An 11,223-nucleotide genomic window follows, 5' to 3' on the forward strand; every position below is an offset into this window, starting at 1 on the left:
AATCTTCTACTAAAACACATACATAACAATTCATAATTGTTTTATGATTATGATTATTGTTCTTATTGGAATGATGATTGCACAGTACGCTACATGTTGGTGTATCCGAGTCCCAGTCTGGTTTTTGACAGGAGGTCTATGCTAAGCTCTGGATGGATTACAGCCTGTGATCTCTGCACTCTCGCCTCACTGCACTCCTCGTCATTTCTCCACGGCGACACATTCATCACAGAGATGCTAACCCGTCCCGGAGCCTGGGAGAGAGCTCAGTAATCTTGTAGTTGTTGCTGAAGTGGCAGAAAGCAGTTAGGCTCTTGCACACTGCGCTCGTTTTTATTGAGCAAGCCCGATTTGCCGCAGACACAAAATGGACCTTTTAATTGGTGCCATAAAGTATGCTGTGACACACGGGTGCAAGAGGCCGGCCCAGGCTTTCATTTTAATGGAGACGTAACTGGGTTATATTACGAGGCAGTGCTGTCAAATAAAACTACATTACACGCGTCTGACAGCAACGACAACTTCAGAGCAGCATCTTAACACACACTTAGCAAAGCCTTTATCTATTGCATACAATGGGGTTCCAATTGAGACACACAAGTATTTGCTACATGTAGCGGGTGCTTCCAATTTTTTGTCCAACCGTTGTATAAATCTATAACCAGTAATGAATGCCTCGGACAGTTGTGATGAAGGTTTGCTTAAGAGGCAGTTCAACCCCTTTATCATAACTATCAGTGATTTGAAGAGGAATGTGCTACTCTTCCTTCCTGAGCTAATGCATCATGTCAAAGTGGTTCATGTTTCAGCTCGCGTCGACCACGGGAAAGCACTGCAAATTCACTAAAAGCCTTTTTACCATCGAGTCGAATACCATTGTCTGCTTGCCGATAATATCCGTGATTTTTCTCTGAATGAAGTCTGAAAATGTGCTTAATGTCATGTTAGTCATGTATTTGACGGATCCATTTTTATTAAAAAGGGTTTTCTATCCTTCAAGAAAAAACAGCACATTCAACATGTTTCTATAAATATATTGATGCCTAAAGGTTATGCAAGACTTCTCATTTAAGATTAATTATATTTATATATCAGTGGTTTGACATCTTTTAAAACTGTTTTTTTTCCCCATTTGTTATAAGCTGTCAAATGACCGCTCAGTGTTGAGACGAATACATGAATATTCAAACAAACCCTGCTTGATAAATACACAGTGGTAACAATGACCATATTCATTCATATAGCACAGTAGTGTTGTGACTGAAACGCACCCTCTAAGACTTTAAGAGCTGAGGTCGAGGCAAAACAGGGGGGCTGAGAACTCCCTAACGTTCTGAAACGGCTAATCTGCCAGGGGAGTGGGGGAGAGCATTCGAGATTCACAGCTTCCAAAGACAAAGACAAAGACAAACGCAGGCTTTGAAAATGCACCTGCTGATTGGGAACGAATTGAGATGCAAACCAAACAAAGGGCTGGGAGGCTTCTGCTGCTGCTGCTGCTGCATCTCCAATTGTATTTACATTTGAATCGGAGACTCTTTTCTGTGGTGGTGTCCAGTGGCTCAGGCTTCAAGAACCTCTATCAAAGCATCAAGATGGAAAAGCAGTCAGATCTGACGCGTGCGGTGCCAGCAAACGACCTCTTCACAGCCTGGATGTAACCTGCATAAACACTGCCGCTGATGCATCAATAACAGAGCGCTTCTCACGGCTTCACAAAGAGCACTATGGAGATCCGAGCGAGCAGCGCGGGGAGGCTATAGACACAAGCCTTTCATCGGACTGAGTCGGCTTAAGGTGGTTTTGTGAAAACCCTTTTTGAAGATCACAAATGTGAAACGATCAAAGTCTCGGAGAGTTTGAGACACACACATAGACACACACACACGGCATGATTGAATAAAACGCCAGCATGCAGAGGGTATGGGTTGCGAGGACAGGTAATAAATTCCTAGGAAAGGTCAGTTTTCCAGTCTCTGTAAACGGGACTAGAGGACATGAAAGCAGAGGGGAAACTGTTTTTAGAAGTTTGGAAGCAGTGAGTGAGGTTGTAGCAGCTAAAACACTGGGGTCATTCAAGGAACAATTAGACTGTCCTGGAGGCGAGCGGTTCTGAGAAGGGAGTGTTTAGACCTGTGCTCGTTATCAAGGTGCAGGGTAATGACAGTGGTGGAGATCTGAGAAGGGAGTGTTTAGACCTGTGCTCCTCATTTAACTCTCCATTCTCGGCTTTCTATCATTAACCAAACCTTAATAATGAGCACGAAGCAGGTGTTGACAAGAGAAAAAGAGCTGCGCTAGCAAGCTGCGTTGCAAGTCAGGGTAGCTCCTGTCAATCGCACAAGTCCACTGTATGAGCAGAATAATGACTTGTGCATGTGAGGCTAGGAGACCCCTAGGACCTCGGCGAGCGTGCACAGCCCATCGTTAGCATCATCAGTACTGCTGAGGTTGAGATGTCAGCCCGTGAAGCAGTCTTTGTGTGGCAATCACAGAGCTGAAAATGCAACAGCTACAGTCTGTAGGGTCATGATGAAGTGCCAGGGGATGGCAGAGCTATTTGGACTAAGTAGTGCGACACTGTGTGAACAGAGAGAGTAATGACGTTCTGTCAGCCGGAAACAAAGGCACACGGAGAGCTAGGATACATGGCACCCGGGAGAGGCAGTGATTCACAAACAGGACTGGGGCTTCGCTGGGCTCTGTGTGTGTGTGTGTGTGTGTGGCGAGATTAGATTAGGAGGTTAGATCACTTTTTATTGAAGAGGCAGCAGCTGGATGTTTTTATACGACTCACAGTTTATCATGTGTTGTACTGCAACATCCTCGCAGCAGGATCATGTTTTTCTCTTCAATTGGAAACGGCTGTCATTGAATTATATGACCTTTCTTTGAATTATCTGCATAATTGTAAAAAAAAAAAAATTCTTTCATTATCGCTAGCGGCAATATTATATATGAGCACTTAACTCAATGACTCTGATCTATTGATCCGTGTTATTAACATCTTTTTAAAGACAATTTCAATAAGTGAAAATAACAGGATCTTTCATTTTAATTATTACTGGTGCTGTTTAAATAATTACAATAGACCCCATTATTGACGTGGTAAATCCATCTCTGTGAGAAGGCTATAAAGGTATTTAACTTCCATCACATTTGATTTTGAAATTGATCAGTCCCAGCCCTGTAGAAAAAAAATCATTGGTAAATTGATTTTAAAAAAAGACAAAAGAAAATGACTGCCCTTTAAGAAGGAAACAGGCCTACCGTAGAAGCCTATTGTTTTGTGTTGAGACTAATTTTCCCCTACAAGTGCTAATTGCAGCATAATTAAAAACAAAACAAAACAGCAAGCCAGGAACCCACGTAATTAAGCTCACTGCAGACATGGCTCCTTTCCAAGGAAAGTGATTTCAAAATGATTTCATATCAAAAGTATAAAAGAAAGGCAAGTCCAATAATTGCTTATCAATATAAATGAGTTTGAGTTTGATCAGGTTCTACATTAAATAACACCATCAGATTGTTATCGATCGACACTCAATAATCGTACAAACAAAGGAAACTGAGGCAGTCCAGCAGAGACTGTCGTGGAAATTGGAAGTGAAAGAATCCGAGATGCGCCTCCTTGATGAGGAACGGTCTTGTATCTCATTAGCGCTCCCTGCATTGAATCAGGGGGGTTGTGGGAGCCCATGGTGGCCCTACACCACGTTGACAGGGTTATGGCAGCGCTTTCTGTTTTTACTGAGATACAGCATCCCTTGATTTATCAAGCAAGACAACGTTCCAGCAATGAGATTACAGGTCAGCCTCATTGGAATAGCTTGTGACATCACAATCAAAACGAAGCTGCCATTGAAAAGACAGCCCCGGGTTTTCCAATGCTACTCATCCACTGTGCTCTTTACACAGCCGGGGGGGGGATCAAATTATCATGACTTCTAAGAAAGTAATATACAGGAAATGGACAGCCAGTGGCATTTCCAGAGCTTTTCTTTCATAACCCGGGGCTAATTTCTTTATTGGCCTTTACCAGTAAAGACCTTTTCATGAATCTGCCATCAAGAGCCATAATGCTAGTTACTGGTGGCCAAGCGTTGACCTTTTCCTGAGTTTAATTGCAACCTTAAACTGCGCAGTGAACAGCTAGCAGTCAGCAGTCAGCTGTTCAGTGGGGGAAAAAAATGATTTTTTTTTTTACTCTTTGTAGCTCTAACAGAAGAACGTTTTATTCTTCCAGCACCGAGTAGCTTTACAGAAAAAAAAGACATTTTAAACTTCAACTCGTAACATGTGCTGATTGAAAACGCAGGGGGCAATACCTATGGGCAGCGTTTACAATTCGTATCGGATGGAAGTATAACTGTCCCAGTCCTGTCCTGTATACAGTACCTGCTAGGCTTCACTAGCTGTCTGTAACGCTGTGTGCTTCATAAGCTCCCCCAGGGTGACCCGGCTTGCAAAATTGGCAGGGATACAAAAGCGAGGGGAGAGCGCCGACACGGAAAATAGGCTGTCACCGTCGACTTGACAAAATGATTATTACACTGGCCTGCAAGCATCTCAGCCACTTCTCATGTAAAGATCAACCTGTCATTGAAACTGTACATCTCAGGGGCCCTGTTTCATAAATGTTATCTTAGCTTCTACCTTAAAGGAGTACGAACCAAGGTCTCAAAATCCATTTTCACGCCTGGTGGCAGCACAGTCCCTGGCCTCCTCCTCGACTCTCTCGAAGGTCTTTCGCTTCCTTGCTTGTAGTTTGGATTTCAGTTTGGGATATCCACATGTTTCAAAGGCTGCGCTAGAGATGAGAAGCTGCTTCTGCTTCCTGGTACCTAATCACTTCATGTGTTCAAACTCCGATGGTAGATGCCCGCAGATCACATGACCTACAGCACGGTACCAGCAGTGGATGATAGCTTTTTTTCAAACTTTCCTGAATTCTCCACAGCAATAATATTAATAAAGCTAATAATAGGTTTCAAGCAGGAAAAGTCTGCAAGCTGGAATGAGATTTAGACATGTCTACTGGACCAGGGCTACGTTCTGTATCATTACAGTGCCTTCTCATACAAGATGAAAATAAGCAATTCTGAGGACAATGCAGGTTCACGTCGAGTGGAAAGAAAGTATGGGGCAGAGTTAAGGCAATTATTTTTGAGCTGCGGTTTGGATGAAAGTGAATTGAAAGTCTTCTGTGTGCGAGGCCTTGACCCCTCTAGCCAAATGTGTCTGTCAACCTGTTATGAGATGTTAATCCTGGGGGGCTAGCTTCCCTAGCAGAATTTCAGCTTGTTCAGACAGGATAAAGAAATCGTCAGCTCACTGCTGCACAGCGGCTCAGATTGGAATGATGCTGATATTTGATTTCCAAGGAGTATAGCTGAAAAATAAATTATAATAAACACTGAGAAAATTTAAACTGTGTGACAGATATTGACTATTGGATCTTATTCCCTCCTCTGTGAACCTAGAAAATATACATGTGGATTTTAATTTGATTTACTGTTGCAACTCTTCACCTCCCTGTGTCTAAGGAATCGGTGTGTGTGTTTGCTGTGTCTATAAGGAATCGGTGTGTGCGTTTGCTGTATCTATAAGGAATCGGTGTGTGTGTTTGCTGTGTCTATAAGGAATCGGTGTGTGCGTTTGCTGTATCTATAAGGAATCGGTGTGTGTGTGTTTGCTGTGTCTATAAGGAATCGGTGTGTGCGTTTGCTGTGTCTATAAGGAATCGGGGTGTGTGTTTGCTGTGTCTATAAGGAATCGGGGTGTGTGTTTGCTGTGTCTATAAGGAATCGGGGTGTGTGTTTGCTGTGTCTATAAGGAATCGGTGTGTGTGTTTGCTGTGTCTATAAGGAATCGGGGTGTGTGTTTGCTGTGTCTATAAGGAATCGGGGTGTGTGTTTGCTGTGTCTATAAGGAATCGGGGTGTGTGTTTGCTGTGTCTATAAGGAATCGGGGTGTGTGTTTGCTGTGTCTATAAGGAATCGGGGTGTGTGTTTGCTGTGTCTATAAGGAATCGGGGTGTGTGTTTGCTGTGTCTATAAGGAATCGGGGTGTGTGTGTTTGCTGTGTCTATAAGGAATCGGGGTGTGTGTTTGCTGTGTCTATAAGGAATCGGGGTGTGTGTGTTTGCTGTGTCTATAAGGAATCGGGGTGTGTGTTTGCTGTGTCTATAAGGAATCGGGGTGTGTGTGTTTGCTGTGTCTATAAGGAATCAGTGTTGTGTTCCCTGTGTCTCTGCAGGAGAGTGTGGACCTGGGGGAGATCATGTTCTCTCTGTGTTATCTGCCCACTGCTGGGAGACTCACCCTCACTGTCATCAAGTGCAGAAACCTCAAAGCCATGGACATCACTGGATACTCAGGTATGGAGCAGGCTGGTGCTTTAAGGAGCTCTTGCTATGGTAGTGATCACCTGTGTTTCACATACCTGTTGTGCGGCGTGTGGATTGATTGCAAGCCTCCGCCCCTGACAGGCTGTCATTCCCTCTTCTAATGAACACTGAATTCATCACAATGCCTGCCTCTGATCCACACATCCATCCTACAGCTAGAATATAAGGCTTTACTCTCCGTGTGCTGTCCAATCCCGTGCCTCAAAGTGCACCAGCAGCACAGCAATGGGAGAGGGTCCTGAATTATTTACTGCAGACTCACGCACAAGAACAAAATGCAACTAGCTTTTAAACCAACACCGTGGCCACTTTATTAGGAACTAATAAGGAAATGGAGTTTTGCCACAGTGGTCTGAGGGTAGCAACGCTTGGTGCAAACTGGGATCTGCGAAACCAGCTGAAAGGAATTCTGCAATATTCCATGTAATGACTGACAGTGCAGTCTCAGCAGCTCCCTCGATCATTTTGAACACTGGTAGTAATACTCTCCTCTTTCTGCACACGTTATTACAACAACTCTTTGAAGATGTGACAGCTTTGAATTTGTTTTTAATTGGAATCATGAACCAGAACTACAGCAATTAAACTGCGCCCTGGAGCAGCCTGTTTTTTTGCAGTAAACTCTTCATCAGCAGTGTGTGGTGTTGACTGTGGATAGCTGTGACACTTCGGTTATATTGCTGAGCAGGTAGATGGTAACATCTCTGGGCTTCGGATCACAGAAATAGACCAGTTGCAATGCAAGATTTATTTATGGCTGAAGTGAAATGGGAAAAGAAATTAAAACCTTTTAAAGCTGCTTACTCTTTATTTAAAAAAAAACAAAAACAAAAAAAACTTCTAATTAGGAGTCTATAGTAAGAACAGAATCAACCCACAGACGCACCGCAAACTGCTGAAAAGCCTTGTCCTTGAACACTGCGAGATTAAGATTTCTAAACAAACTGTTCCGTTTCATTGCAGAAAATAAAACATTGTACCTGTTGAACATTAAGAACAATAAAAACTAAATCTGGGCTTTACTCTCTGTCTCTGTCTCTGTCTCTGTCTCTGTCTCTAGACCCGTACGTGAAGGTGTCCCTGCTCTGCGACGGGCGACGCTTGAAGAAGAAGAAGACGACGATCAAGAAGAACACACTGAACCCCACCTACAACGAGGCCATCATCTTCGACATCCCTCCTGAGAACATGGACCAAGTCAGCCTACTCATCTCCGTCATGGACTACGACCGGTAGCCTTCTCTCCACCCTGCTCAACGCATCCTACTTCAATCACTGCTGTTTGGAGTGCTGGGGGGAAATGCAGAGTTGCTGATATTGGCACAGGGGCCCATAGGGACATTGCTTTGGCCTTTGCACTCCAGTGGGTTGGGGAGGAAGTCCTTTTTCAGTGACCCCTGCTGGTGAAGTCAAGCCAGACCGGGCCTCCTTCGCCAGGGGTCAATGAAACTGAAATGTTTAGACGACACAGAGCTGATGTTTGTCGCTGTCTCCCTCTCTATGCAGGGTGGGGCACAATGAGATCATCGGGGTGAACCGCGTGGGGATTACGGCTGAGGGGCTGGGCCGAGACCACTGGAACGAGATGCTGGCTTACCCCCGCAAACCCATTGCTCACTGGCACTCCCTGGTGGAGTCCAAGAAATCTGTCAAAGAGGTTTGTGCCAAATAGATCCTCAAATCGCGCCAAGTTGGGTGAAGCTGTGCATGTTTTCTGTTCTCAATAAAATTTGTATGCCGCAAACAAGACCATGCAGTCTCCTCTGATTTTAAAAGCCAGTACATTAATTAAAAAACTGACAACATGACCAACGATCAGTCCTCTCCAATAAGATTAGCAGACAGGGACTCCATTCCCACCAGGTTTAATACTAATTTAAATCCTTCTCTTTCAGCCGTTACAGTTCAGTCTTTATTGCATCAAACTCTATAAATCACAACCTGTCACCCTTAAGAATGTACAGCGTTTAACGATGCCACAGTGCAAGAGCTAATGGAAGTGTGTGGAATGAACTAGACGTTAAACCATTGTCAAAAATATGCAGGCAAAATGTAGGTGTGAGCTTTAGTGTTTTATATAGTGTAAAGAGTACAGTGCAGGTCATTTCACATGCAATGCTACTTCACTGTCCTTTCCTTATACAATTAAAAAAACATTTATAGAAAGTATTCCCAAGGAGTTTCAACATGTTTCATACTGAAGTTTAAACATTATAGGAAGCTGTGTGGTCCAGTGGTTAAAGAAAAGGGCTTGTAACCAGGCGCTCCCGGGTTCAAATCCCACCTCAGCCACTGACTCATTGTGTGACCCTGAGCAAGTCACTGAACCTCCTTGTGCTCCGTCTTTCGGGTGAGACGTCGTTGTAAGTGACTCTGCAGCTGATGCATAGTTCACACACCCTAGTCTCTGTAAGTCGCCTTGGATAAAGGCGTCTGCTAAATAAACTAATAATAACAATAACATTACAAAAAATGTAAAGCAAACGTAGCTGTTTTAAGCTGCAAAGCCTGCAAATTAAAGTGAAAACGAAAACAAGTGGTTCTTAAAGCACCCTTCAAGTTTGATTCATTTTATGCTTTTTAAAGTTCGTAATGAAATCGCTCATCTCTGCTGTTTCTCCTCCCCGCAGTGGCAGGGTCGTACTGCCAGCTTCGACAGCCAGTGCTCCTGCCCTTCCCCCAAGCCTCCTGCCACCCCCTGAGAGAGAGACCCAGAGAGTGAAGGAGGAGCGAGAGGAGCTGCCCTGGCCATCGCCGCCAGCACGGCTGTGAACATACTGTACAGTGTCCCTGTCTGTCTGAGGAAAAAGGAAAAACACTCCCTCCTTACCCATCCCAGCTTCACTTCCAAAGAGAGACCACAGAACTCTCCTCAAGCACAAGGAAATCGCAGACTGAACCCTCCACACCGTGCTGCTCCTGGCAGCGCAGCAACGAGAGCTGGAATCATTTGAGAACCCACGTTTGCACTCGGAGTGGATATTTTTGTATTTCATTAATCCTGAATGCGAGAAGTGTAATTTTAATTTAATTTTAAAGGCCTGTAGATCTCTCCCAGGTCCAAGCTCATGTATTACAGGAGAATCTTCTCTCTCAAAGCATTTCTTCCTATATCGGAGCTCTGTTCACAAACTAGCGAGTTATTTAAAGAAAGCGTTTTAAAAATGTTTTTGTTGTTCTTGATGGATTAAATAAAAGTTTGGATTTTTATTAAACTAGCTGTAGATTTCTGCCGGTACCTATAAATAAATAAATAACATTTGTCTTAGAAATTTAGCAGTTTTGTCTTTTAAATAAGTAATAAGCTTTGTGAATAGGGCCTGTTCAAAATCTTTCCGCTCCAAGCTGGGCACTGCTGTGAGAGTGGAGACTACAGCTCTTGAATGGCCACTGAAGCCTTGGTTTGTGTCTGCTGCCACAGACAGTGGAATCAGATGGACATGTTTTCCCACCCCGCTGGACTCGGCCTTGGGAAGAGGACAGACGTCCCACTTGGTCTGCACCCGAGGGGTCTAAAGGGACAGAGAGAAGAGAGGAATCAGTTTTAGGAGACCGGGGAAGGTTACCTGTGGCAGAAACAGGGCCTGGCTCCTGGGAAGCGTTGCTAACGTTTGATTGTAGAATCAATCTCCACTTTGAGCTCTTTCACGGATGGAGAAGGAAATTCATAGCTCACAGAATTGATTGGGTTTGACAGAAGGGATTATGTGTTTGAAATAAATGCTTTAAAAAGGGAGTGATAACCAGGGAATGGAAATCAATTTGAGCTCCATCACTCTTCTGTTCCCTTTTCCTTATCTTCTTTTGGTCCTTTGCTTTTCTTTCATAATAAGTTGCTATACACAGATATTTAAAATAAACGAATAAAAAGTTGCATCCTGGTACCTAATCATCTTCCTGGACTTCAGGTCAGTTTCACTAAAAAGAGGTCCAGCTTTATGTATGACCTACAGCACAACACAAGTGATCAGTTACCAGGAAGCAGTAGTTTCTTTACATTTGTTTTTTTGTCCTAGTAAAGGAATCTCGTCGACCTCAGCGGAACCTCTTTATGAAAGATCTCTACCTCCCTCACGTCTTCAGGATTATACATTTCAATACATTTGAAGCATGCAAGGGGAAAATGAGGTTTCGTGAACGGGCGCGCATCGCTGCCCATTTGAAAGAGGGGTGTGTGACAATATCAGGGTTGACTTGCCTTATTTCAACCTGCCTAATTATTGCATTGTATGATGCATGATTGCATTTTGACTTTCATCAGAGCTTCAAAATTACAGATCCATTTTTTTACCACACTTTTGGGCAGCAGGGTCAGAATTCTCAAGTAATCCAAATTTTTTTTTTTTTTTTTAAAACAGAAATTAGTTACAAAACACACCCTCCTCCCAGGCCTCCAGTCTACAGCACACAGCCCCCCCCCCCCCCCTTACAGAGAGCACAGTAACACAACCACGCCAGGTTTTTGTAAAGGATGAAGGAGTTTTTCCTTTGCTTTCCTTTTTTCTTTCACCTCCTTGTGTTTGATACCGTTTCCCCGACGCAGCTGAGGAAGCAGAACTCCTTTTGTAGTTGGGTTAGTTGACTATAATGATTATGTAGCTTCCTTCCTTTCTCTTTGGAATTGATTAGATTGTGTTTTCGTGTTAATTAGTCTCATTCGTATTAGTGTTTCTTCTTGTTCATGTGGAAAGAGTACCTTTACAATTTTGTACTAAAATGAGGATTGTATTTGTAATATGAATGTTTGAAAAGTTTCTCTGTATTTTAAAAGAAATAAAAAAAACAAGAAAACTAATAAAGGTGTTGGTTCTAAA

At 43.4% G+C, this 11,223-nt stretch overlaps 1 protein-coding gene across 4 annotated transcripts in view; it reads left to right on the plus strand.

The window, feature by feature from the left end:
* The window catches only part of LOC117969655 (synaptotagmin-6-like), a 46,798-nt gene extending 35,575 nt beyond the window's left edge, over nucleotides 1–11,223 (plus strand). For all 4 annotated transcript variants that reach the window (XM_059004856.1, XM_059004857.1, XM_059004858.1 and 1 more), the window contains exons 4-7: nucleotides 6,259–6,379; nucleotides 7,470–7,641; nucleotides 7,916–8,066; nucleotides 9,040–11,223. In XM_059004856.1, coding sequence (XP_058860839.1) covers nucleotides 6,259–6,379; nucleotides 7,470–7,641; nucleotides 7,916–8,066; nucleotides 9,040–9,111 — 516 coding nt within the window. In that variant the 3' untranslated portion in view covers nucleotides 9,112–11,223. The remainder of the gene's footprint in view (nucleotides 1–6,258; nucleotides 6,380–7,469; nucleotides 7,642–7,915; nucleotides 8,067–9,039) is intronic.

The sequence above is a fragment of the Acipenser ruthenus genome, chromosome 30 (genome assembly GCF_902713425.1).
Source record: "Acipenser ruthenus chromosome 30, fAciRut3.2 maternal haplotype, whole genome shotgun sequence".
Taxonomy (NCBI): domain Eukaryota; kingdom Metazoa; phylum Chordata; class Actinopteri; order Acipenseriformes; family Acipenseridae; genus Acipenser; species Acipenser ruthenus.